This window comes from Condylostylus longicornis, unplaced genomic scaffold, assembly GCF_029603195.1.
Source record: "Condylostylus longicornis isolate FDR11 unplaced genomic scaffold, ASM2960319v2 ptg000062l, whole genome shotgun sequence".
Lineage (NCBI taxonomy): Eukaryota > Metazoa > Arthropoda > Insecta > Diptera > Dolichopodidae > Condylostylus > Condylostylus longicornis.
The window spans coordinates 795,650-819,765 of record NW_026578030.1 but is presented as its reverse complement, the minus strand read 5'-3'; the positions used below and the strand labels follow the sequence as shown (position 1 = coordinate 819,765).

Here is a 24,116-nt window from a genome sequence, read left to right as displayed (position 1 = left end):
TATCAAGAATTTTTGTTTTAATGCGGCGGCATCTTTTGAATAAAGAAAATATACATATATATGTATGTATAAATATACATACGCTTACTTAATCGAAATATTGAAATCTTAAGAAAAAAAATATAATTAAATAATTTTTTTATCTATATTCAAAAGAAAATGAGTGATTTAAGTGTACAACTATGTAAAATATTTTTTCGGCTAAAATATTTAATGTAGAAATATAAAAATATTTAAATTGAATTTTTGTTTTTTTTTTTTTGTTGATTTATTTGAACGAATATTTACAGTAAACTTTCTATATATTCGTAATGAATATTTTGGAACTTGTCAGTCTTACGAAACTGATTATTTGCCCAGTAATGAATGTATAGAATTCCAATTTTATTGTAGGGCGGTAAAATGTTATTCTTCATAAAAGTTTAATAATATTGTATTTAAAATTATGCAAGGTGATTCAGAAATGTATGAGGCATTGTATATACCATTGAGTATATTATTGACTATATTATAGATCGAAAATGGATTAAATTTTTACTCTGCAGTAAACGCTAAATCTGAATTGTGCGAAAAAAAAAATACAGGGATTTTAAAAAAATTTCTGAAGATTTTGACTTGTCTATGTCATTTGAGAAATATAGATTTTATGTAGAAGTCACATATATTGCTACAAAGGAATGAACAATGAACACAGGAGAAAAAAAATTAGAAACCGATTTTTTTTTTAATTATAATTCCTACATAAGAGCAGCATATATGGGATATTCAATTTTCAAATAATTATTAACAAGATTCTCATAAAGTTCAAATTTTCATTTATTCTCATAAAAATAAGAAAAAATTAATTTTCTTCATACATTTCTCTAAGATATTTTATTACCCCTTTCCTTTTGTAATTAATTGGAAAGGGTAAAATATGTAAAAGATATAAAATTGTTTTTTTTTTTTTAATATAAAATTTTATAATTGAATGGGCCCTTTTATTAATGAATTCAGTTCTCATAACATGAGTTAATAAGTAACAAAAATAAAATTAAATTACACACATAGTTATTTTGGTTTGATTTTTAAGTACATAAGAAACCACATAAAAAACAAAACAAGAAAAAGAAAAAAAAACCCGAAAAATGAAACAACAAATTCATTTGAAATAATAAAAATCAAATTAAATTCAAATTAAAACAAAAAAAAATGGGGAAATCAAAATGAAATTTGAGAGCTTCGTATTTTGTGCTTTTTGTCTTTTTTTTTTGCTACTGCATTTTCTATCACTTAACAAACATGACATGATTTATTATTTTTTTTTCTCTTTTCATTAATTGAGATTTCAAATTTTAATTTTTTTTAACATTAGAAAACTTGTGATTTATGGTAAAATTATATTGTTCAAGATTACAATGTTACATAAATGTCGTTATAACTTGCTTGTAACATATATGTGACGTGTATTACAGTTACTTTTCATATCAGATTTGTTATACTTAATATGTCAAAAATACATTTTTTAAAAAATTGTCATTTATGATATCATGTAACATTTTCAGTTAAAATTGATATTGCGTATAACAAGTATGAATAACGTGCCATCGGAGTTGTCATTTATGCTGCCATAACTGTCATATTGGCTGTCATTTTGATATTATGACAGAAATACTTTTAAGTACTTATATTATAATATACTTACTGTTATACTTACTGTTATATATATATCTTACTATGCGAGTACATACAATAATAAAATTCTCTTTTTCCTCTCTTATAACGTTGTCAATGTTAATTAAATTAAGAGCATTTACATTAAATCACAGAAAGATATTAAAAATTAGAATTTTTTTTTACATTGTGTTAAATTTCATTGTAATAATACATACATATGAACGTACGCTTGTGATTACGTCACAATTTTTAATGAAATTTTTAAGAATTTGGATCATGAGAAAATTTTTCTTACTCGTATATTTTATTTTGTTTTTTTTTTTTATTTAGTAAAATTTGATGAATGCTTAATTGAAATGGCTTTTGTAATTTTTTATTAATTGACGAAATATTATGTATATATACGTATGTAAATGTATGAATATAAAAATTTACTTGTACACAATAAACATGATGTAAAATTATGTACAAATTAAGAATGTAAGTATTTTATTATTTATCATGGGAAACAAAATCAAAATTGTGTACTTTGTACTGAAAAATTGAAAAAAAAAAAGAAATTAAACCAAAAAAATTAAAGATGACATTTACTACGAATTTTTCACAGCATATACTACTATTTGTTTGAATATAAATATGCATGTAAATATTTTATATTTTAGTTTAATCAGAAGGATTAGATATTTTATACGATAATTTTGAATTAACTAAGTTCGCGAGATACGACATCTTCTCTATATAATACGACATTTTGAGTTACGGCTTGATAGAAATTTGGACTATTCTTAATCCACTTGCGACATTATTCCTGTTACGACATTAAACATTTTTTTTTTTGTCAGATTTTACTATCAGAATAAATTTTTTTTTTTGAATAAAAATCTATATCGAATTTAGTTAAACGACAAGTTTAAAGTAAATATTTCAATAATGAATGCTCTTTAATTAAAAACAGTTTGTTAAAAATTCGAATCTAAAAATTAGCTATAATAAAAACTAGTTTGTCTAATTCACTTTTATGTTTTCATATATTTTTTTTTCTGTCACAAGCGACAATTCGAGTAACAACATAATTTAATTGCTGGAACTAAAATCAAAGAATTCCTATTTAACAAGAAGTTCGACTCGTTATAAATCGTTAATTTTCGCTTACTTGTCACTTCCATTATTCTCAAAATATTCTATTTTTAATATGAAATAAGTAGATGGTAATAAGCGTTGTCTAATTCTTCTTTATCTATAATATCTTCTAATAGATATACTTTGCTAAAACTGTCTTATATTTCGGCTGTAGTACACTTAGGGAGAATGTAGTGTATAGCGTCTTAGATTTAAATATGTTTTAAAGGCATGTATAAATTAAAAATTAATGATTCCAAATCGAAACCCCCCAAAAATTCAACCTCTTTTTCTATATAAAAAAATACATGACAAATTGCAAAAAAAAAAAAATATACCCAACAGTAATTCGTTCCGCCAAATTTTTTTTTATTAAAAATAAATTTTTTTTTTCAAAAACAGCAAAAAAAATCAAAAGTAAAAAAATAAATAGCTTTAAAAATATTTAAAGAAAATCAAAGAGATTATCAGATAAAATAAATCGTCTTATAATTATGGCTAAATATCAAAGAATTTCGAAAATTAAAATATAAAAAAAAACATCTGTGCTAAATAATAACTATGATTTTATTCATGATTTCTGAATTTTATTTATTTTTATTTTTCCCCTTGTGTATCACATAATATAAATCTCTTTTTTATATTTTTTTCCATTATTTTTTTTTTAATTTAAAATTAATCCTAATCTAATTAAATTAAACTAAAACAACACACACCAAAATTTTTTCATTATTAATAAATTATAATCGGAACTTTAATGTTTATTTTCTTTACGAAATCTTTAGTATTTTTCATTTCATTAAGTAATTTATTAAAAAAATAAAAAAAGTCATAACAAAAAATAGAAATTTTTTTTGTGAAAAATCCCTCTCTTTTGTACTACCTACATGGACAGGAACGAAGTATTTAAAGAACATTATAATAATTCTTTCAACAGGCGAATAAAAAAAATAAAAAAAAATTATTTAATCTTTTTCGTTGTTCTTGTTATTTTGGTCAAATTATTTTCTTGTTTTTTATACTTAATAATTTATTAAAATTCCACAAGGTTCAAAAGAAATTCTCGTTTTTTGTTTTTTTTTTTTGTTTTTGAAAGCGCACACCAAAACGAAAGCATTCCAAAAATATAAAGTTAAAATTAAAACGGAACATAAATGTCACATGAAATGTCAAATGTTTTTCAATAAATTATAATGAATGTGTGAAATTATTAATTTATAATGTGTGTATGTCTTAACTTTTCAATTGTTTGAAATAAATTAATGTTATATTTCAGTGTTTTTGAAATTTAAAAAAAAAAAAGAAAACAATTATAAATTTATAGATTTGTTACAGTTAATGGTTAAAGAAAGTGTGAACGAATAGCTATGTATTTTCGAAAAAAAAAAAATATTTTCGAAATTTTGTTTTATTTTCGTAATTTAATATACAATATTGATGTTATTTACCTACATATACATGTATATAAATGTACATTATGTATGGATATACAAATAAATTTTAGTGTCTTAACTGTTGAAACATTGTTCATAAAATCGTATTCATTGATTATTATGAATAATAAGAATTGAGAGAAATATTTGAATTGTTTTCGGATTTATGTCAGACATAAATTGAAATTTGATTTGAATTTTATTTTATAGTCAATTTAATATTAATATAATTTAAAAATGGTCTCATGAATTACTACCCGAACTAGCTGATTTTCGGTATGAATTACTACCCGAAAATCAGCTACCCGAACCGAGACTCCGATCATGTCCAATTTAAATAGGGTTCTGGCACTTACCACAATAAATCATTTGTGAAAATTCGGTGAACTTAGCTCAATTAGTTTTTGAGTTATCGCAGGGACGTACGGACAGACAAGGCTAAATTAACTCAGAATTCGACGCTGATCAAAAACATACACTTGAGTCTATATCTAACACCGTTATTTTTTAGCGTTGCAAACGGTAAGGCAAATTTAGTATACCCTTCGAACATACGTTCGTACGGGTATAAAAATTGTAGAATATGATATCTGTAGGTTTTGAGTAGAAAATTTTTATTCATATTAAATAAATAAAATGTTTGTCTTTATTGAAAAAAATTTTACATAAAATTTGGTACAAGATCATTTACGTTAGCAGTTTTTTAACCAAGTGAATATAGAAAACAAAAGTGTATACTAAAAATTTTTAGAAATTATATTTAATTTGGTTAAATATAAAATTTCTTTTGGACATGTTGTCACATGAGATTTAATTCTTATGATACAAATAATTAAATAATTGAATTGGAAAACTTTAATAAATTGTGAGGTACTCGTTAAAACTTCAGGTCCAGTCGTGTAGACTATCAAATTTTGATGAAATTTTTACAATATCATCTGGCATCACTACACTATACTTACATCTACGAGTACATATTATATATTTTTTGCAAAATAAATAAAATATTCATTTTCTTATATATATTTGTACATACACACATACGTAAATTAATTTTGATTTGACTATAGAAAAAAGCTTTTATATTTTTCCCTTATAAAAGAAATCTAATTTTGTTTTTAAAAACAAAAGAAAAAAAAAAATTGTCAAAAAAAAAATTTCTTTCAACTATTTGGAATATGTGCATAAAAATTTGTTTTTGTTGTTGTGGTTTCTGTTTGTCATTTGTTTTAATTTTCGTTTTACAATAAATATAGCATAAAGAATAAAGAGGATTTTGATATCCTTGTTCTCATTTTCAAGGAGAATAAAAAGATAAAAAGAAAATTAATAAAAAATTTTTGGTACATACATAAAAAAAAAAAAAAACATTGGTTGAGTTGCTAAAAATTAGGCAACCGTCTCATATACATGTGAGTGATAAAAGAGGGAAATAAAATGTGCAAACAAAAGGCAAAAGAAAAACAAGAACAAGAAACAAGAACGAAAATTAATTTAAAATGAGAATTTATCATTTTCGACTTCAAATAGAGTTGGAAAAAAATTTAATTTTTTTTTTTTTGCTTTTGATCATTTTTTTTTTTTGAAAAATTTTCCTCTCCCATTTTCTTTTATCTTCCTTAAATTTTCGTGTAAATTATTATTTTTTTTTTCTTTTATTTTGTTTTCGTAATGTTTTGACCAAAAGAATTTTTTTTTTTGTGAGAAACAAATTTGCGTTGGCGCTTTCAAGTTTCAAGATCAAAAGAAGGAATTTTTCATATGATTTTTTTCATTATATTTTTGTTTTTTTATTATTTGTTATTGTTTTTTTTTGTAGTTTTTGTTTTTTTCGTCGCTTTTTAATTTAATGTAAACACTAGAAGCGAGAAAAAATATTTTTATATACTTATCATTGCATACATGTACGTGTTAATAAAACCTAATATATACATAATGAATGTATATACGGTACTTGTATACTCATAATGTAGTATGTACTTGTCATAATATTTCCCTCGTCATAAAATATTGTGTACATAACCACAAACATGTGTAAGAGCGGGTGATTTCAATAGTACTTACACACATATATAATATAATACAGCCTTCCGTATTTTTATTTGTGCTATACAATATGGTATAGCGAACTATTTTAATAAATGTGTTGCGTATATACATGATATATATACGTACATATACGTTATCATATAATTACAAATTTCGGAAGAGATTCATTCAATTTTCTGTTTTTATTTTTCCATATATAGATGAAATATAATCCGCGGATATGCAAATTATATTGTGATTGTGCATTCATACAATCAATGTTTCATATTATTGTAAAAAGAATGTTTGTACAGGGGTAAAACAAAAAATTTAATTGAAATTTTTTATAAATTGCAAAAAAAAAAAATATAATGATCGATTTACCCAACTATATAGTAAGATAAATTAAAAAAAAAAAAATTAATTAAAAAATTTAATATGGGATCAAAAATTTTTTACTTGATTGGAGTTGGTTTTAATTTGTTTTACAATTTTCAAGAAACTTTTAATATAAGCTCATTGGAACCACGAAAATTTTTCTAAATTGTAATTAATATAGGAAATGTTTTTTAATTAGTCAACCCTTAACCGATTGCTAAATGTCACTTACAAATATATTCATATGCGAGTTAACCTAAATGGTTGTGTAAAATCGTGAAATTGCTATTTATACACTTACATATTTCAAAGTATTTTAGGAGAATTAACGGTATTTTGAAGAAAATCCACTGACTTGAGTAGAATTGGCACATACTAAACCTATACTAAATAAACTGAATCTATTAGAATTTGTAAGATATGTAGGGTTACACACATAGACATAGACAGCTTGCCTAAATATAATTGTTTTGAATTTTTCTAGCGTGGAAAAATTCATTTACGTGCATTTTTAAATTTTGTGCGGCGACATAATTCCCAATGTCAAGTAAGTATGCGATACAGTTGTAGATTATTAGGAATGCAAAAGATTTTATCACATTTTTCAAGATATTCTATATTAAAATCACTTTTAAAAATTTTCGAATGACGTTAATATTAAAATTATAATTAATTTCGAATTTTATTTTCGAGTATGTAATATGTAGTTACTTTTCGAAATGTGCTCATATACTTAATATTTACTATAAAAACAAATTTTTAAATGGAAAGTTTAATTTAACACTTTAAATATTTTCGAGCTTTTATTATTAAAATTAAAAATTCTCTCTTTTATGTTAGAGTAAACAGATGTCTTTTAAAATCTTAATGCTAGGAGATATTGTACATTTAGTAATAAACTCAAATGCTTTTAAGAGATAATTATTATTTTTTATGATTACATATTTTGATATATAAGTATGTAGAATACAGTGTTTTTGTAATTTGATAGTTTCAAGGAAATTATAAGTCAGTATTCGCGTTTATTATGTATCGAATCTCTTAATATATTTTTTGTTAATTTGATAGTTATTATATAAAATCGCACATGTTCCTAATAATTACTTACAGCTCATTTGCTGAACACTTCATTATTGATAATTCATTCTCTAGTATAAATTCACATTATAATTATTAAAATATATTTTTTATGCCAAGATTATTAATTATGTGTGTTAATTTTGATATTGCAAAATATGGAGCAATTACTCTGGTGGAAATCTTAAAATTGACAATGTTATAACCTTATTGGAAATTAAAACCATAATTATTATTTTTTTTTCTTAATTATGTATTTTGTTATTTATTAACGTAATACATTATTATACTGAGTAATATACACTGTCATATTATTAAAAAATTAGAACTACAAAAAAAAAAAAAAATAATATTAATTTTAGGATTCCAATTACTATTGCTTTTTCTTAACCGAAGATAATAATTATTATTCACCAGAGAAGGAAAATGAAGAGGAAAAAATGAGTTTTCCTTAATAAAATTTTTGTTTTGTCTTTTTGCGTCGTAATTCAAGTAATATAGAAAAAAAAAAAAACAAAATTACTTGCAGGTGATTAAAAAATATGGCACACGATAATTAAGATTTCTTTCAACTTTATTAAGGTTATAATTTGTGGAGTTATGCAGTGAAAATAAAGATTTTTGTAAATTAGTTGAAAAAATCTGGTATTTCAGGTGTAATAATTAAAATATTTAGGTATGATTTAATTAAAAGAATCTAGATCCTTGAATTTTTTAGAAGTGGAGCATATTTTTGTGTTATCATGGGTTTTTATTACTAACGAGTTTACAAATAATTATTATTAAATTTGTTATAAAGACACTTGAGCACTAAAGATTATGTACAAAATTATGTACAAAAAAAAATCATATGAGTTTGTAATACAAAATAATGATTTTATAAATTTACATTTCATATTATTTTTAAATTATCTTAGATTAAATTATTTTAGGCTTTGTATACTTATATAAAAATAACATATTTTTCCTTTCGGTGTGGTCCAAAAAAAACCACAATTTCAAATACATAATTTACTAAGAAAAAACAAGACAAAAATTAAGATGAACAGAATAAAATAAAATAGTATATGTATATTGAACACATTGTAGGCATATGACAGTGACGGATTTAGAAATATTTTAAAAATTTTGAGTTGAGGCATTTTACATACCACAATAAATTAGTGGAAGTTTTCAAAATATATTTCTTTATTATGTGAGTTGACTTAGTTAAACTATTTAAATAAGATATTTTATTTCCAAGCAGCTTATTCCAAATTAAATTAGACTACTATAATTATTAAAAAAAATTAAAATTTAGTAAATTCATTTCATTTATAAAAAATGAAATTAGATTATCGAAATGCATGATAAGCACATGATATTATGAATAACTAATATTAATTGTAGTAATTTTCTGCAAAACCAGTTCTAAATATATTTTTCACAGTATATGTATTTCTCGTATACGTTTTGAAAATTACATTTAAAAAATTAATTCCGAAAGAACGCAACCTGGGGCATTTACTAAATTAAAGAAATTTAACGTCAACTTTTATAAAATTGTTGAATGCATATAGATCCTGAACTTTTTCAACAATTTTATTTGTACTGAGTTATTTATGCACTCGTATAAAAAGTGAATTTCAATAAAAGACATCATTCCCATTTTGATATAGACGCCCATAGTCTTGTTTGCGGGGTATTATACAAATTCGGCACTGTACAAAATATAATATTATATATATATGTGTGTATGTATTTTTAAATATTTATTTAGAATAAAACAAAAAGATATCAAAAACAAAACCATAGAATTAGTGTATAATAAGGAAAGAAAAATAAAATAACAAAATTTCTACATACAGGAAACTGATAATATAAAATAATCTGGAGATTGATCTTGTATATATTTATTTCAATTCTTTAAATTTCTATAAAATCTATATATACATACATGTATGTATATATGCATATTTGATGTCCATACACACATATGTGTATAATATAGCATATAAAAACCTTGAAGACTTAGTTGTATTGTTATAGTTGCCTAATTTTAATTTTTCTCAATATTTATTTTCTTATTTTGGAATTTTATTTTTTTACTTATTTACTTGTGGTATATAGAATGAATAATTTCTTTTTGGCCATTATATTGTATTACAAATTTGAAAATTGAGGAAATTATGTAAATGTTTTTTTTTTTTATTGTTTAGTTTTTTCTTTTAAATTGCAAAATCTTTCATTATAAAATTGTGAGCTTACATTATCATATACTGGTAAATTACTAAAAAAATTTGACTATTAATGTTTTGTAAAAGATTTTGATTATGTCAAGATTGAAAATTATATGCACAGGGGTGCCCGAGAGTTGAGTATTTTACTGGAAATTGTTTTCCTTCATAATATAGAAGGTATCGGACATGAAATCTTGAAATTTAATTCAAAATTCATGAATTTTTATCTTTTCAGCAATAAACCGTATTGGCAAGAAAAGCGTATTTCATTCCGTTTTGTTATTGAAATATGATTAAGAATTTTTTGTAACAAATCTTACCAATAAACCATAACCGATTTCCAAATTAATGCCGACTTTCTAGTCTTATTCTCGTTCTCAGCAATCTCAACAGGAATAAAATGAAGCGAAAACTTAATTTGTAATTTTAATAAAATTACTGGAATAAAAACATTTATTTTAAGCGAAACCTCTAAGCTCTTAATGAAATTTAATTTTCGCAATTTTTTATTATGCAATAATTTTAAAAGTAAGCTAATAAAAATAGTTTTACTAAACTAGAAATAAAAATGTTTTGTTTTTTCCTCGTAATTCATTTAATAATTACGACAAATTTCTCATTTAATTTAACAAATTACTTATAAATAATCGCTAATATTTTTATAAGTTTTATGATAATTAAAAATTCATAAAGTTTAAGCGCCAATCAACACAGAAAAAAAAATCACAAATAATTTTGTGAATAAAAAATACTCTGTTAATAATTTTTTTTCTTTTTATTCGTATTTATTTTGAATTTTCCGAAATAAACTGCAATGTAATTGAAAAAAAAAAAAACTTATTGAAATTTTAATTATATCAAGAATATTGATCAGCATGATCGGTTTTTTTTTTTGTTAGTTTTTCTTATAATGTGATGATTTCCAGATGGAATTTCTAATATGGTATTTAAATAAACAATTCCATATACTCACTTAACTTTTAGAACATATAGAGATTCATTTGTAGATTCCATAAATTTCATAAAATCTCAAGTTATGACAGGTTGTTTTTTTGGAAATTGGAACGTAATTTATATATATATACATATAAAATGTACTTACAATGTAGGTTTTATAATAATTTATTAAAAAAATGAACTAAATTGTAAGAGAACTACATAATAGGTGGTTAATTAAAAAAATATACAAAAAAAATAGTTTATTATTATAAATTTTTTTAAAGAATTTTCTGTTTTTTAGATTTAAATTGTAGTCAAATTTTTATTTATTCAATAAAAATTCTTTTAATACTTATTCTTTAAGTTTACATTGATGAAAAAAACAAAATCTGTTTATTTATCACACATCTTTAATATTTTTTTTTTTTTTTTTATTATAGTTCTTCAAGAATGTCCCACCGATTCCGAAGAATTAATGTACCATCAAGTGAGAGCACAATCATCATGTAGTGCTCCACCAGATTTATTATTAGTTAGCGATAGAGAAAGTAATCATCAACAACATTTAAAATCCCCAATATCAAATGGAACATCACCATCACCTAAACGTCTTGAAAATGTACAATTACAACAACCACAAAATACTCATAATCATCATCATCAACATCATAATAATAATAATAAAGAAAATACAAAGAAAATAATTTCATCAAATAATGAAAATTCAATAATAACACCACCTTTAAATGGAGGTGATTATCAAAATAATCAGAATACTACACAAAATCATCGATCTAAAATTGTTAATAGTTTAGGTGAAAATCAAACTTGTGAAAAATTAAAAGACAAAGTTAAGAATTCTACTGAACAGGAAATTCATTTGGAGGTAATCAACATTTGATTTTATTATTTTTTGTTTCTGTTTTAAAGTATTATCCAATCGAACTTTGTCCCTTATTATAACATTTTCAATATATAAGATAATTTAATTTTAAATAAAAAAAAAACATTCAATTTATTAATATTTTTTTCTTATATTGTTGCAGGAATTTACTTGTGATGTTTCTGTTGAAGGTGGAAAATCTACTCAACCAATACAATTCTCATTTACATTCTATGATTTAGATGGACATCATGGTAAAATTACAAAAGATGATATTGTTGGAATTGTGTATACAATTTATGAATCAATTGGAAAATCAGTTGTTGTACCACATTGTGGTAGTAAAACTATAAATGTTCGTTTAACTGTATCACCAGAAAGTAAATCAAAACAAAATCAAAATAAAATTACAACAGATATTGTTACACAAAATCATCATAGACAACATCGTATACGACCAAGAAAATTAATAAAATCTGATGATGAAGAGGAAGAGAGTGGTAGCGAAAAAGATGGAAATACAAAAGTTCGTAATCATGTACATCAAACACATCATTTTAAAAAAAAATTAAGTGAACATAAAAGAAAATTAAGAGCGACAGAATCTAATAAAAAAGATAAAGAAAAAGAATGCTGTTTTGAATTAAGTGAGAAATTAAATCATTTAAAAATTGAAGCACAAGGTAGTGGCAGTACTAGTGGTATCGGTAATAATAATTCAGTTCAAATAAAACAAGATAAGGAAACAATTGACTCAAGTAATTGTAATAATTTAATAAACATTGATTGTAATGATAAGGAAGAAGAGGAAACATCAAAAGAAAGTGATGACGGTGATTTATTACAAAATAATTTGGCTATTCAAAAATGTGTTAAACATAGAATAAAATCAGGTCGACGAATAAAAAAAGAAAAGGTAATAAAATTTTAGAGAAATAAAAAAAAAAATAAAAATATTTATTTTAAATATTTATAAAAGCATTCCGAACATCATAATTCTGAAATGCGTCGAAGAAGTTTATCTGTTGGAAATGAATGTAACTGGAGAAAAAGACAAGATTTAAAACCTTCTCGTTTAACTTCTGGTATAAATGGAACAAATTTCGATAATGGAAACAATATTGGCCAGGATGTAGTTGATGGTGATTGCCGTGTAGAATTTCGAAATAATGGACTAAAACGTAATGAATTAATTGATATTATAAGAGAGAGTATGGAAAAAAATCGCTTGTGTTTCCAATCGAGCGGGTTAGTACTGTGAAATAAACCTTATTTTTTTTTTTCAAAAAATTAATTTTTAATTTAATTTTTATTTTAGAAAACCTCAAGCAAGTGTTAGTCCAATGCGACATCATCAATACCATCGTCAAAGATCTAATACTGTTTCTAAGATACCTACCGCGGTAAATAATCATATTTATGATGTAGCTGGTGAAAAAACACAATCCTTACTTGGTGGTAGTCCTTCAGTAGCTAATAATAATAATCATTCCTCAAAACATCATTACCAACAGCATCAAATTTATAGCAGTCCTCAAATGTTGTATCATCAACCAACATCAACATCTTTCCAACATTCACCGGGATCAATCACAAATTCGCCATTGAATGGTAGTAATAATAGTGGACCGCACATTCCAATTTATCATCAACAATTAGCTATTAATCCTGCTATATTATCTGCTGTGCAAAATAATATACAAGCAAATTTAGAAAAAACATCGCACACAAAACAAAATTTATGCGGTTATGATTCATTTTTACATGCGAAAATGTGTAGTAATAGCACAAACAATGGAAAAGGCTCCGGAAATACACAAAACTCACCTAATCATTTTCATGTTCCTAATAATCTTCATCATAGTAATATTATAAAACCACTAAAATCATCACGACAATTAATGAAATTATCAAGTCCTTATTTTAATGAACAACAACAAATTTCTTTAATAAATCTCAAACATAAAAACTCATCGAACGTTCAAGAATCTCATTTACAAAATATACAAGGTTATCAACGTTTATATGGCTCAAATCAAAGTAATGCCACTACAACTACTACTACAACAGCAACAACAGCTAAAAAATTAAATACTGCTTTATTAAATATTATAAGTCCACAACTAACTGCTGAAGAGAAATTATGTCGTACTATTGATCATGTTGAAAAGTGGTTAAACGAGCACGGTGCCAGTATTACTAATATTTCTGATGATAAGTATAGTAAGAAAGATGTTAAAAATTATGATAATTTATTATATGTTAAACTAAATGAAAAATTTGCTCAACAACAAGAGCAACAGAAATCACAGCAAACAAATTCAAATAATACAGTGTCAGACAATACAAAAGGAAATTTAAATAATAACATTGGAGATAATAATAAGGAAAATATAAAAAAGATTTATCATTATCATCAAAAATTATTACAACAGCAACGTAATAGTACAACTTCATCCACATCAAATAAATCTAACAGCAGAAGTAAATATATCACTGTCGCAACACCAACCGCGTCAAAAGTTAATCAACATCAGCAATCACAAACATTTCAACAAACTGCAATCGACCCAATTGAATGTGAAAATCTTTTAAATACGGCAACATCAGATGAAGAAGAAGTTGAAGCAAATTGTATTTCCGCTGCAACAACGCCAGTATCACCAGTTTTAACACCGAATTCTCCAAGTCAAGAAACTCAAGTTGGAAACGATGGAACTCCAATTATTGTTGAAGCTGGCAATTGTAATCAAAATGAAAATGTTAATAATGACCATACCGCAGCTCCAACAGGTACATCAATAACAGGGGATAATAGTTGTAATAATAGTTCAAATTCATTATCAATGATTCATAGATACGTTCACGAACATATTCATCATCACTATCATCATTTTGAAAACAAAGAAGACTGACCTTTCTAATTCTAATCTTAAATAAAAAAAAATAAATTATTAAAAGAAAGGTTTTTACTAAGTTACAAAACAATAATAGATACATAATATTATATTCAAGAAATATTATTTTGTCAGAAAAAATTTTAAGATATAAAACTTTTTTATATTATTCCTAACAAAAATAAAAAAATATAACTAAAAATTTCGCAAATGATATTCTTACTATATTACAATTAATTGTATAATAATCTTCAATTATAAATGTAGAAAATAAATATTAATCTAAAATCTCTTGCACTCAATTCCATCGCAAAAAAAGAAAATCATTTAATATTCAAATTTGTTTTTATTTTAATCAAATGCTATTTTCATATTATTGATATGCAAAGTAGTTCAATACTTTTCATATTACTATTCAATTTTTTATCAATGAAATTTTATTAAATCAACTTCTTTTGGAATGCACAATAAATAGTAAAAGTTTATGAAAAATTAAAAAAGTATGTTTTTAGCGAAACTCCCATATTTCTATTTTACTCTTTAAAGACTTTCATTTCAGTTTAAAAATTTTAAAAATACGTTTTATAAATGAATTAATTTTCCACACCAAATTTAATCATTATGCTAGAATAAATCAAAGAATATATTTTCATTTTAAATATCAAATTCTAGCCTATTATTGTAAAAATAAAAATCAACAAACTTTGATTATATTTAGATATAAAACCATTATGTATTTAATTCTACAAATTTCTCATTAAATTAATAGTTTTTTTTTAATAAATATTTATTTTGCTTTGTTTTAAAAATTAGCTTAATAAGTTTAATATCTAATAAAAAAATCTTCTAATTTAATTTATTCTAACTTTTTACTTATATTATATTAAGTTTACAAAACAAACAGTTAACATTAATAGCAAATTTTCTTTTAAATTAAAAAAAAATAATTAAAATTAAAAAAAAATAAGAAAAAAGTTTATATTTGTAATAATGAAAAAAAAAATATATATTTACATAATACTCAAAACAGAAAATTCAGATTCTGCAGGTTAGGCTATTTTTGCATTAAAACATTACATTATTATAAATATAATTTATTGCAAAAATAATTTTAATTATTATTTTTAATAAGTTGAACTATATATTACTATTATTATATAAAACTATGTACAATTAATACATAATTTTTGTCGCTAATATCGTATACGAAATAAATATTGAATGGCGTAAAAAAATAAAACAAATATAATATAATAAGATAATAAAAAAATTCATTAATATAATATATCTTATTTTAAATTGTAAATTTGAATAAAAAAATATACAAATAACAAGTAATTGATAAATTTATACAAAAGACAAAAATTTAGCGACATAATTTTCTTTCCGTTTATAAGGTTAATGAAAGTAATATCAAAAAATTTAAAATAAAAAGAGAAAAATTATTCTTGTTTCTTAAATTTTCTTTTCATTTTAATCAAAAAAATTAATTGTTAATATTTTATGTTAATGAAATTTTTTTTGCACTTTTAATCACAATTTTATTTTTTAATATAACATGGAATTCGCTGCCATAAAAAGCGTAGCCTCCTATTGGAACAAGCTTGAATGGAACAGGTTTAAGAAATGTTAGTTAAATAAGTAAATTTCAGATATATAATAAAATAAATGTGCTTAAATTAACTTCAAAATAATAACATATTCATTCTTAAATAATTAAAATAATTCAGTTATTTTCATACATCATTTTTAATTTCAAATTTAATATAAAATAATTGGAAAAATAACAATCTTTCACTTGCAACTATATTATATAATATACAAGCTTTCATTGTTCTTTATTATGAATTTCACTATACATATTGATATTAAGAATCAATTATAAAATTTATATTAACATATTTTGGAAAACAAAAAAAAAATAATGAAAATAAAAGAAAAGTAAAAATTTTTAAATTATAAAATATAGTAGATAAGATTTACAATTTTATATAAGTTCAAAAATAAAAAAAAAGTTTATATTAAAAAAATTAAAAAACAAAAAAGAAACTATTATATGAAAAAGTTTTTTTAAATAATTGTGCGCTTTCTTTTTAAACAGAACTTGTAACCTGAATCATAAAATAACTAAATATTAGAAAAGTTTATTTTAAATTAAAATAATTATTTTTCTTTAATAAATAGCATTATATATATCACATAATAAATATATTTAAAATTAAATTTGTATATCAAATTAAATATCTAAGAAGCAGTATTTTAATCAAAACAAAATAAAAATTATAAGCATTTTTTCGAATTTATATAATACATAATTTATATATAATTTTTTAGAATATTAACTTCAAATAATAAAATTAAATTTATATACTATCAAAAATAAAAAAAAATGTTTATAATTTTCTGAAATAAGTACATTTTGAAATTTCCTTCTTCTTTTTTAATAAGTATTCACAAAAACAAATCAAATTTTCTTATAATTAATAATCAAATTTAATTGATTTAAATACTAAATTAAATGTAGAAATAAATTCGAACAAAAAAAAATGCATGTTGAAGCATAAACTAGCTTAAAAAGTTAACTAAAAAGAGAATGTTGTTAAAATATAAATAATTTATAAGCAATTTTTGAATCTATTAAATTTTTAAATTTATTCTATTTAAATTAATATTCTATTTTAAATTAAAATTTTATTGTTTATAGTTTTTAAAATATGTATTTTCTATTTTATAAAAATTGATCAGATTTATTAATAAAATAATATTAAGTTCTCTTTCAGTTTACAATTTATTAAGTAAATGCTTCACTACAAACTAAGTGTTCCAATAATAAATTAAAAAATATCAATTTAAAAAAAAATCGTATACATACTTATATTATTGAATGAAAATATATACAAATAGATACAAAAATAAATATATGAATACATGAATATGTAATTATCCATTTATATAGTGTCTGTACCTTCATATTTAACAATTATAACAATAAAATAATAGTTCAATTTTTTTTATACATATACATTTTATAAATAATGTATATGCATTAATTTCATTTATTAAATAATTTTATTAAAAAAAGACTGATTTCAATAAATAAAAATGGTAAAAAAAAAAAAAAAAACACTTTACAAAAATATAATTAAATATAAATACTTGTAGTTTTAATAAATTCTTTATCAAATAATTTGAAATTCTTTAACATTGGACCCAACGTTTTTACCGTATGTTTATGTCACAAGAAAGAATGGACGTCACTTATATTGTAGAAATAAAAGAGTTCTAAAAATCTCTTTATTTTGTATTGTAAATTGGAAATTGTGATATGTGAATTAAGAGCAAAAAATTATCTGTGTATATCGTATTCAGTACGTATTGATGATGATCTATTGAGATTTATATACTTCAGTCTTATAATAACATTTATAATATTTTTATTTACTATGTACATACACAAAAATGTTAGAAAATTTCCTCTCTTGAATTTTGAAAATCATTAATGGAACAAGGCTGAGAAGAGCATTAAATAAAGAGAATGAAAAAAAAAGTTTCATTTTAATTTTTATTTAAAAAAAAATATTTTAATTTAAGATCATTAGATCAATAGAATATATAGTACAGTGAGTTCAAAATGATTTCCTTTTTTTGAAAAAAAAAAAATCTAAAAATAAAATAATTTATCAACAATTTAGAATAACATTTGGCAATGCCATCCTATTGTTTATTTTTCGTCACAAAACAGAAACAGAAGGAAAAAGAAAAAACGAACATGAACTTTGAAAATGAAAACAATAACATAAACGATGGAAAATAAGTTGATCAAAATAATTATTGGGTACCAAATTATTTCTATTTTTATTAATTATCTATTTCTTGAAATACTAATTAAAATGCACTTAAAATACACAATTATTGAACTATTAATATATACATATGTGTGATTTTATTATAGTTATTTTGTATTTTGTGAAGTTCCGAAGCAAAAATATTATGTAAATTGCACAAGGAGAGATACTAGAAGACACTATGATTATAATAATAGCCCATAAAAGGTATGTTTGTAACGCTCTATTGTTATAACGTCAGAAAAAATTTAAGAATTTTACATTTAGTGAGTGATCGTGTATCTCGTTATTTTACTCGCTTTGTGAGAAAAAAGTAAATGACTCATATTATTATATTTACATGTACACATAATGTAGTTTTTGAATGAGAAGAAATTTTCCGTTTTTCGTACCTTATTTTTTCTAAAATGTATATAAAATTTAATTTTTATTTAAGTGAGATACACGATTAGGCTGTGAGTATTTCAAAAAACAATTTTTATTGTTGCAACAAAATTTTGTTCGCTATTTTATAATATTTTAACATTTTCAATACAAGAATACTATTGAAAAAAAAATGGATTTGAAGATCAATGTAGCTTATGAAGCAAGAATCCTTCATATTTATGATTATGTTATTTTGAAGAATTAGCAAATTTTGGTATCGTATTAATTCATTACTTTATTAAAATAATTATAGACTAAATGCAACAAAAAATGTTCAAATTATTCAATTGATTTAACACATTATAAACGAATTATAAATAAGATATACCATAATTTTTTAATTTTCCAAAACGAAAATTTCCTCAATTACATACGTATGAAAATTATTTCGGTATAAATAAAAGTATATGATCGGGCAATCGTCTTTATACAAGGTCAATTACTGATTAATTTTCCTTTATATTCTTTGCATGTGTTATACCGAGAAATAGAACAATATTAAAAGAAAATTCATTTTGGTTTTTTGATTAGTAAAAATCAGAGCATTGAACAAAGTGGTTTATAAAATTATTAAAATAAAAAAAAAAAAAGAAAGTTTGCAAACAAATTTTAATTTTTTGTTTTTTTTCATCATTAGATTTGAAAAATTTAAAAAAGATATGAGAAAATGGAATATTTTCAGAGATTAGATTGTGCCGAATGTTTTAATAATACTTTACCAAGAAAACGTGTTGTAAATACTGAACTTAAAGATGTTAATAAAACCAAATATGGTTCAACTATAATTGCATGTTTTAAAGTTTTGCATTCCGAATCAGATCCAAATATTAATTATGAGAAGGTGAATTTTAATTATGTAATTAGTAAATTAATAATTAAGTAACAGAAAAAAGTAAATAGAATAGTTTTCTGATTCTTTAGAAAATTAAATTTTATTATAATTACGAAATATATTTTAATATGCCTATAATAAATAAAATATATATGTATATATATAAAAGAACAATGGAATATAAGGAAAAATATAGAAGAAAAGTTTCGGAAAAATTACGTTTTATTTTTTTATTTTTCTTGAAAATAGACGTAGACAAAGGAATTAAAATTTATAGTTTTTTTTTTGTATGTTTTTGTTAAAAATTTATTTGTACATAAGTAGTTTATTTAGAGTAATAAAATTGTATTTTGTTTAATTTTGTTAAAGCAATTAGTTAAAAACATTTTCATTTATATCTTATGGTTTTTAAGTATAAAAAAGTTTTTAATAGATTGGTTCTTTGAACTAGAAATATAAATTTTGCTTATACATATGTATGTGTGTATATAACGGGCATCTTCTACGCATTTATGTAAGAAATTGTTTTAAAGAATTTTAAGAATAAGAATTATAGTATACATACGTATACAGTACATTTTTTTGTAGATACAAGCAATATTTGAAAATTGTTTTATTAACGGTAATTTTAAATTAATAATTTACATTTAATTAATAATTTAACAAATTGTTTTGAAGGCGTTTTTCTATATTTTAATCATCTGCGAATTTGGACTCATGTATGTTAATTTTAATATCGGTTTTATTTATTTTTAGACTTTTCAACAATTGCTAAAAAATTATTTTGCGCACATTTATCGAATTCAAAGAATTGTTCTATTAAGAGATGAATCAGGATATCACAGAAGAGATAAATATTTATTTTTTCATTATTTAGTGGAAAGTGCTAATAGAAATTTCGCCAAAATGTAAGTTAATATTAATTATTCATTAAAACTTAAACTAAAATGAAATTTAAAATAAAGAAAACAATAATTTACTTGATACAATACAAATGACCAAATGAACTACTTTCTGTTTTATCATGATGTACTATAGAATTAATAACTGAATTATAATTAAATGATTGAATAATTCAATTAATTACATTTGTACTTTCTATTATAAAGTTGATAAAGGACACAATATTGAAAAACTAAAATTTTATTTTACATAATAAATTTATTATTATTTTTTTATTAATCAATTGTTTTAAAATTTTTCATTTTCAGGGTTTTACGAGAAGGAATTCGTGGAACATGGAAAAATCAAGATTTTTCATTATCTTTAGCACCATTTTGGTTACAGCCTTGTTTTAAGTCATATATTAGAAATAGTTTCCCAAGAAATTGTGATTTTTTCCTCGAAAGAAACTATTTGGGAAAATTAAATGATGACTGTTTAACAGAAATTTCTAAATATCTTCCATTACGGGATCAAATAAACTTAATGAAATTATCAAATCGTTTTGAAGTGATAATTGATTCAAAAATTAAATTTACTGAAACAGATTATTTATTTACTGATAAAAAAGATTTATACTATTTATTTTTAAAAAAAGGTTATTCTTTTAAAGAGGTTATATTAACTTCAGAAAATGATCATGTATTATTTCTATGTCATTTATTAAGTAAATTTTGTAAAAATTTAAAAATTTTACGAATTCAAATATATTTAGAAAGCGATTTTGCACGAATTCTTGAATTTCGAAAAATTTTATATCGATTTGAAAAGTTGGAAATATTTCAAGTTGATGCTGAATTTGATCAAAATAAATTTTGGAAACAAACATTTCGTTATTTACCAGAAAGTATGAAAGTTTTAATCGTAAATGAAGTTGGTGATGAAAACTTCGTGGAATCATTTCCATTTATTCCATTAAGTATTGATAAAATTGTTTTTACAAAACTGGCTGGGTTAACAGATATCTCAAAGATATTGCATGCTGTTGGAACATTGAAATTTTTCAAGGAAGTTAATCGCCCCAAAAACTTTACAATATTTTATACTGTTACAGAACGTTTGAAGATTAAATTGCAAAATGTAAGTTTCAATGATAATATTATGTTTTTTATGGAATTTCAAAATAAATTTTCTTTTTAGAATCCAGAATTCTTAGAAATATATGATGAGGGTAACATTATCTTAATAGAAGACGCCTCCTTTTGGACATCTAGTTTCGACTGATTTAATGTTGCTTATATATTCATGTGCAATGTGTACATGATTTATCTGTGAATATTAATCTCACAATATGCGTTAATTTTTATGTATGTGATTTTTAGAGTAAACTATTTTTATAAATTACCTATAAGTTTATAAATTTTTTTATTAGGAATTTTTTTTAGTGTAACATTATTATAACCGTTCAAAATTCTAAATGGTATTTGTAAAACGTTAAAATTAGATTTTATTTAAAGTATAAATTTTTATATGTATTTAGTAAGTGTACTTATACTATTCAAGTATTTTTTTTAGGTATAAAATAATAATAAACAGAATATATATATTTACTAAAAAATTCAGTCCATGACTCGGATTTTTTAGTTTCATTAATTGTATTTAGTTTTGAATTTAAAATCTCTTTTAATATTTTCTCTTGTTTAAAAGAAGCTGTTTGAATTTCCAGTCGTATACTATCTTTTAATGATATATTTTCATCTTTGATTGTTTTAGTAACATTTTCTTTAAAATCTTTTGCGACTAAGCCGAATTTTGTATTGTGATAGAAATGGCCAATTGCAGATGCTATTAACGTAACTACAGATGCCGTTAATGTTCCCATTAAACCTAAGATTTTAATAAAATTTGAATGCACTTTTTCTTTTTCGTAGGAATCATTGATTGCAGTTGTTAAGTTATTGAAAAGTTGACGTTCCATTTCATCAGCCGTATTAAATTCGATTTGTTTTTTTGTTTCACTCTTTAATAAATTCATTTCTTCTCTTACTAAGGCTACATATCTTTCAGTACCACGCATTGAACTAGCGATTTCATTATGATTTTTTTGTATTTCTTGTCGAATACTGTTTAAATCATTTAGAAGTCTTCTTTTTTCATCACCAGATTCCTTTAATTGATCCTAAAAAATTGTTTCTAAATATCTTTGACATCGCCTATCTGTATATGATTTATACCAACATAATATATTGGTGTATTTTATAATATAGCCTACCTTAAATAGCATTACTTTTTCTTGCGCCTTTCTCACGTCGTCTAAATGTGAAATTTCTTCTATATACAACATAAAATTATTTAGAATTTGTTTAACAGTGTTAGGTAGTTTAAATTGAGGTTTCGTATTTTCCAAATTTGAAGGTACTTCCAGTACAATATTGGCACCTAAAAGCAAAATTTTGTTATTTTCATCAATACTTAAGTATTTTAAAAAATTCTATACTTTTTTTGTTTACGCAATATTTCATATTTTGATTGAAGTAGTAATGGTCGTGCTGGGAAGAGAGCAAATCCATTGCATTTCCTTTCCAAATATGAATACTCCTATTGTATGACCATATTTTGGATGTATTAAAGGTTATTATTCTTGCCGTATAAACAAACATGATTTGTATTTATGTAAAATTATACGATGTACCCCAATTTAACTTGAATTGTCAAATCACGAGCTTCAATTGGCGTTAGATTAAAACAATCAAGAAGTTCAAAACTTTATCTATTTTCCGAAAATATTTTTTTTTCCATGTTTTTATAAACACCGATGTTTTCTGTCAGCCACTCATTTGCAGAAACAGAAATTGAGATGTCATAATAAACATAAATTTTAGGTTAAGTTTGTTGGAAAGTAAATATAAAGAGACTTTGTTGCTACACATTTTTAATCAACAAATATTAGTTAAGCATATTTTAGAACTGTCAAACACTTCAATGTTTCGCCGCTGAATTCAAATACAATTGAAAATTTGAAATTTTTTTTTGTTTGTTAACGGTGAATTTCACATATTGAGTTTTCTCTAAATCCGAATAAAATTTAAAAAAATTTGGTAGCTGTAAGACGATTGTATATTATTTTAGTCTCAAAAATATTTTATTAATTTAAGATAAAAATGAACAGTTAACCATAATTCCAGAAATTGTTTGTTTATATATGTATTTTGTGACTTATGTGTCAGTGGTTAAATAATTATTATAGTAAAATTACTAAATTCTCAATTGCTTGACAAAATCCGAAAATGTTTAAGATATTTTAATTTTACGGCTTTATAGTAGTTTTCGAAAGTTTTAATAGAATTATATTAAAGAGTTTTTAGCATTATACTTTAAAATATTATAAGAGTTAGAATAAAACGCAATATTTCCTCTTATAATTGGATTCATGTAAGTAAACATAATATATTTCTCGTTTTACAGCTTTAGTACTTCATTAAGAATACAAATAGTATCATAA

General features: G+C 22.6%; 3 protein-coding genes across 4 annotated transcripts in view; 2 read left to right on the top strand and 1 right to left on the bottom strand.

Moving 5' to 3' along the window:
- Positions 1-14,827, top strand: part of LOC129612161 (protein naked cuticle) — a 45,924-nt gene extending 31,097 nt beyond the window's left edge. The window contains exons 2-5 of the mRNA XM_055525666.1: positions 11,290-11,735; positions 11,896-12,648; positions 12,712-12,980; positions 13,051-14,827. Coding sequence (XP_055381641.1) covers positions 11,290-11,735; positions 11,896-12,648; positions 12,712-12,980; positions 13,051-14,647 — 3,065 coding nt within the window. The 3' untranslated portion in view covers positions 14,648-14,827. The remainder of the gene's footprint in view (positions 1-11,289; positions 11,736-11,895; positions 12,649-12,711; positions 12,981-13,050) is intronic.
- Positions 14,828-18,242: 3,415 nt separating this feature from the next.
- LOC129612162 (uncharacterized) lies at positions 18,243-22,096 on the top strand. Of its 2 annotated transcripts, XM_055525667.1 has the most exons (6): positions 18,243-18,464; positions 18,582-18,681; positions 19,538-19,741; positions 20,489-20,640; positions 20,944-21,754; positions 21,815-22,094. In XM_055525667.1, the coding sequence occupies exons 3-6, from the start codon at positions 19,568-19,570 to the stop codon at positions 21,896-21,898; spliced, it is 1,221 nt and encodes a 406-aa protein (XP_055381642.1). In that variant the 5' UTR covers positions 18,243-18,464; positions 18,582-18,681; positions 19,538-19,567; the 3' UTR covers positions 21,899-22,094. The 2 variants fall into 2 exon arrangements, with proteins under 2 accessions (XP_055381642.1, XP_055381643.1); XM_055525668.1 differs by lacking the exons at positions 18,243-18,464; positions 18,582-18,681; positions 19,538-19,741 and adding an exon at positions 20,152-20,246 and having other exon boundaries at positions 21,815-22,096.
- Positions 22,097-22,164: 68 nt separating this feature from the next.
- LOC129612163 (uncharacterized) lies at positions 22,165-23,442 on the bottom strand. Its single transcript, XM_055525669.1, has 3 exons — positions 23,112-23,442; positions 22,887-23,053; positions 22,165-22,793 (listed from the first exon to the last, which is right to left on the bottom strand). The coding sequence occupies exons 1-3, from the start codon at positions 23,272-23,274 to the stop codon at positions 22,173-22,175; spliced, it is 951 nt and encodes a 316-aa protein (XP_055381644.1). The 5' UTR covers positions 23,275-23,442; the 3' UTR covers positions 22,165-22,172.
- Positions 23,443-24,116: the final 674 nt, after the last annotated feature.

What these genes read in the sequence shown, in the direction of transcription:
- LOC129612163 (XM_055525669.1), bottom strand. Translation starts at nt 23,274, where the DNA reads ATGTTTGTTTATACGGCAAGAATAATAACCTTTAATACATCCAAAATA. An exon ending in ATATTGCGTAAACAAAAAAA is followed by an intron (nt 23,054 to 23,111) that starts GTATAGAATTTT and finishes TTTTGCTTTTAG; the next exon opens with GTGCCAATATTGTACTGGAA. An exon ending in AAAAAGTAATGCTATTTAAG is followed by an intron (nt 22,794 to 22,886) that starts GTAGGCTATATT and finishes ACAATTTTTTAG; the next exon opens with GATCAATTAAAGGAATCTGG.
- LOC129612162 (XM_055525667.1), top strand. Translation starts at nt 19,568, where the DNA reads ATGGAATATTTTCAGAGATTAGATTGTGCCGAATGTTTTAATAATACT. An exon ending in CAAATATTAATTATGAGAAG is followed by an intron (nt 19,742 to 20,488) that starts GTGAATTTTAAT and finishes ATTTATTTTTAG; the next exon opens with ACTTTTCAACAATTGCTAAA. An exon ending in AATAGAAATTTCGCCAAAAT is followed by an intron (nt 20,641 to 20,943) that starts GTAAGTTAATAT and finishes TTTCATTTTCAG; the next exon opens with GGTTTTACGAGAAGGAATTC.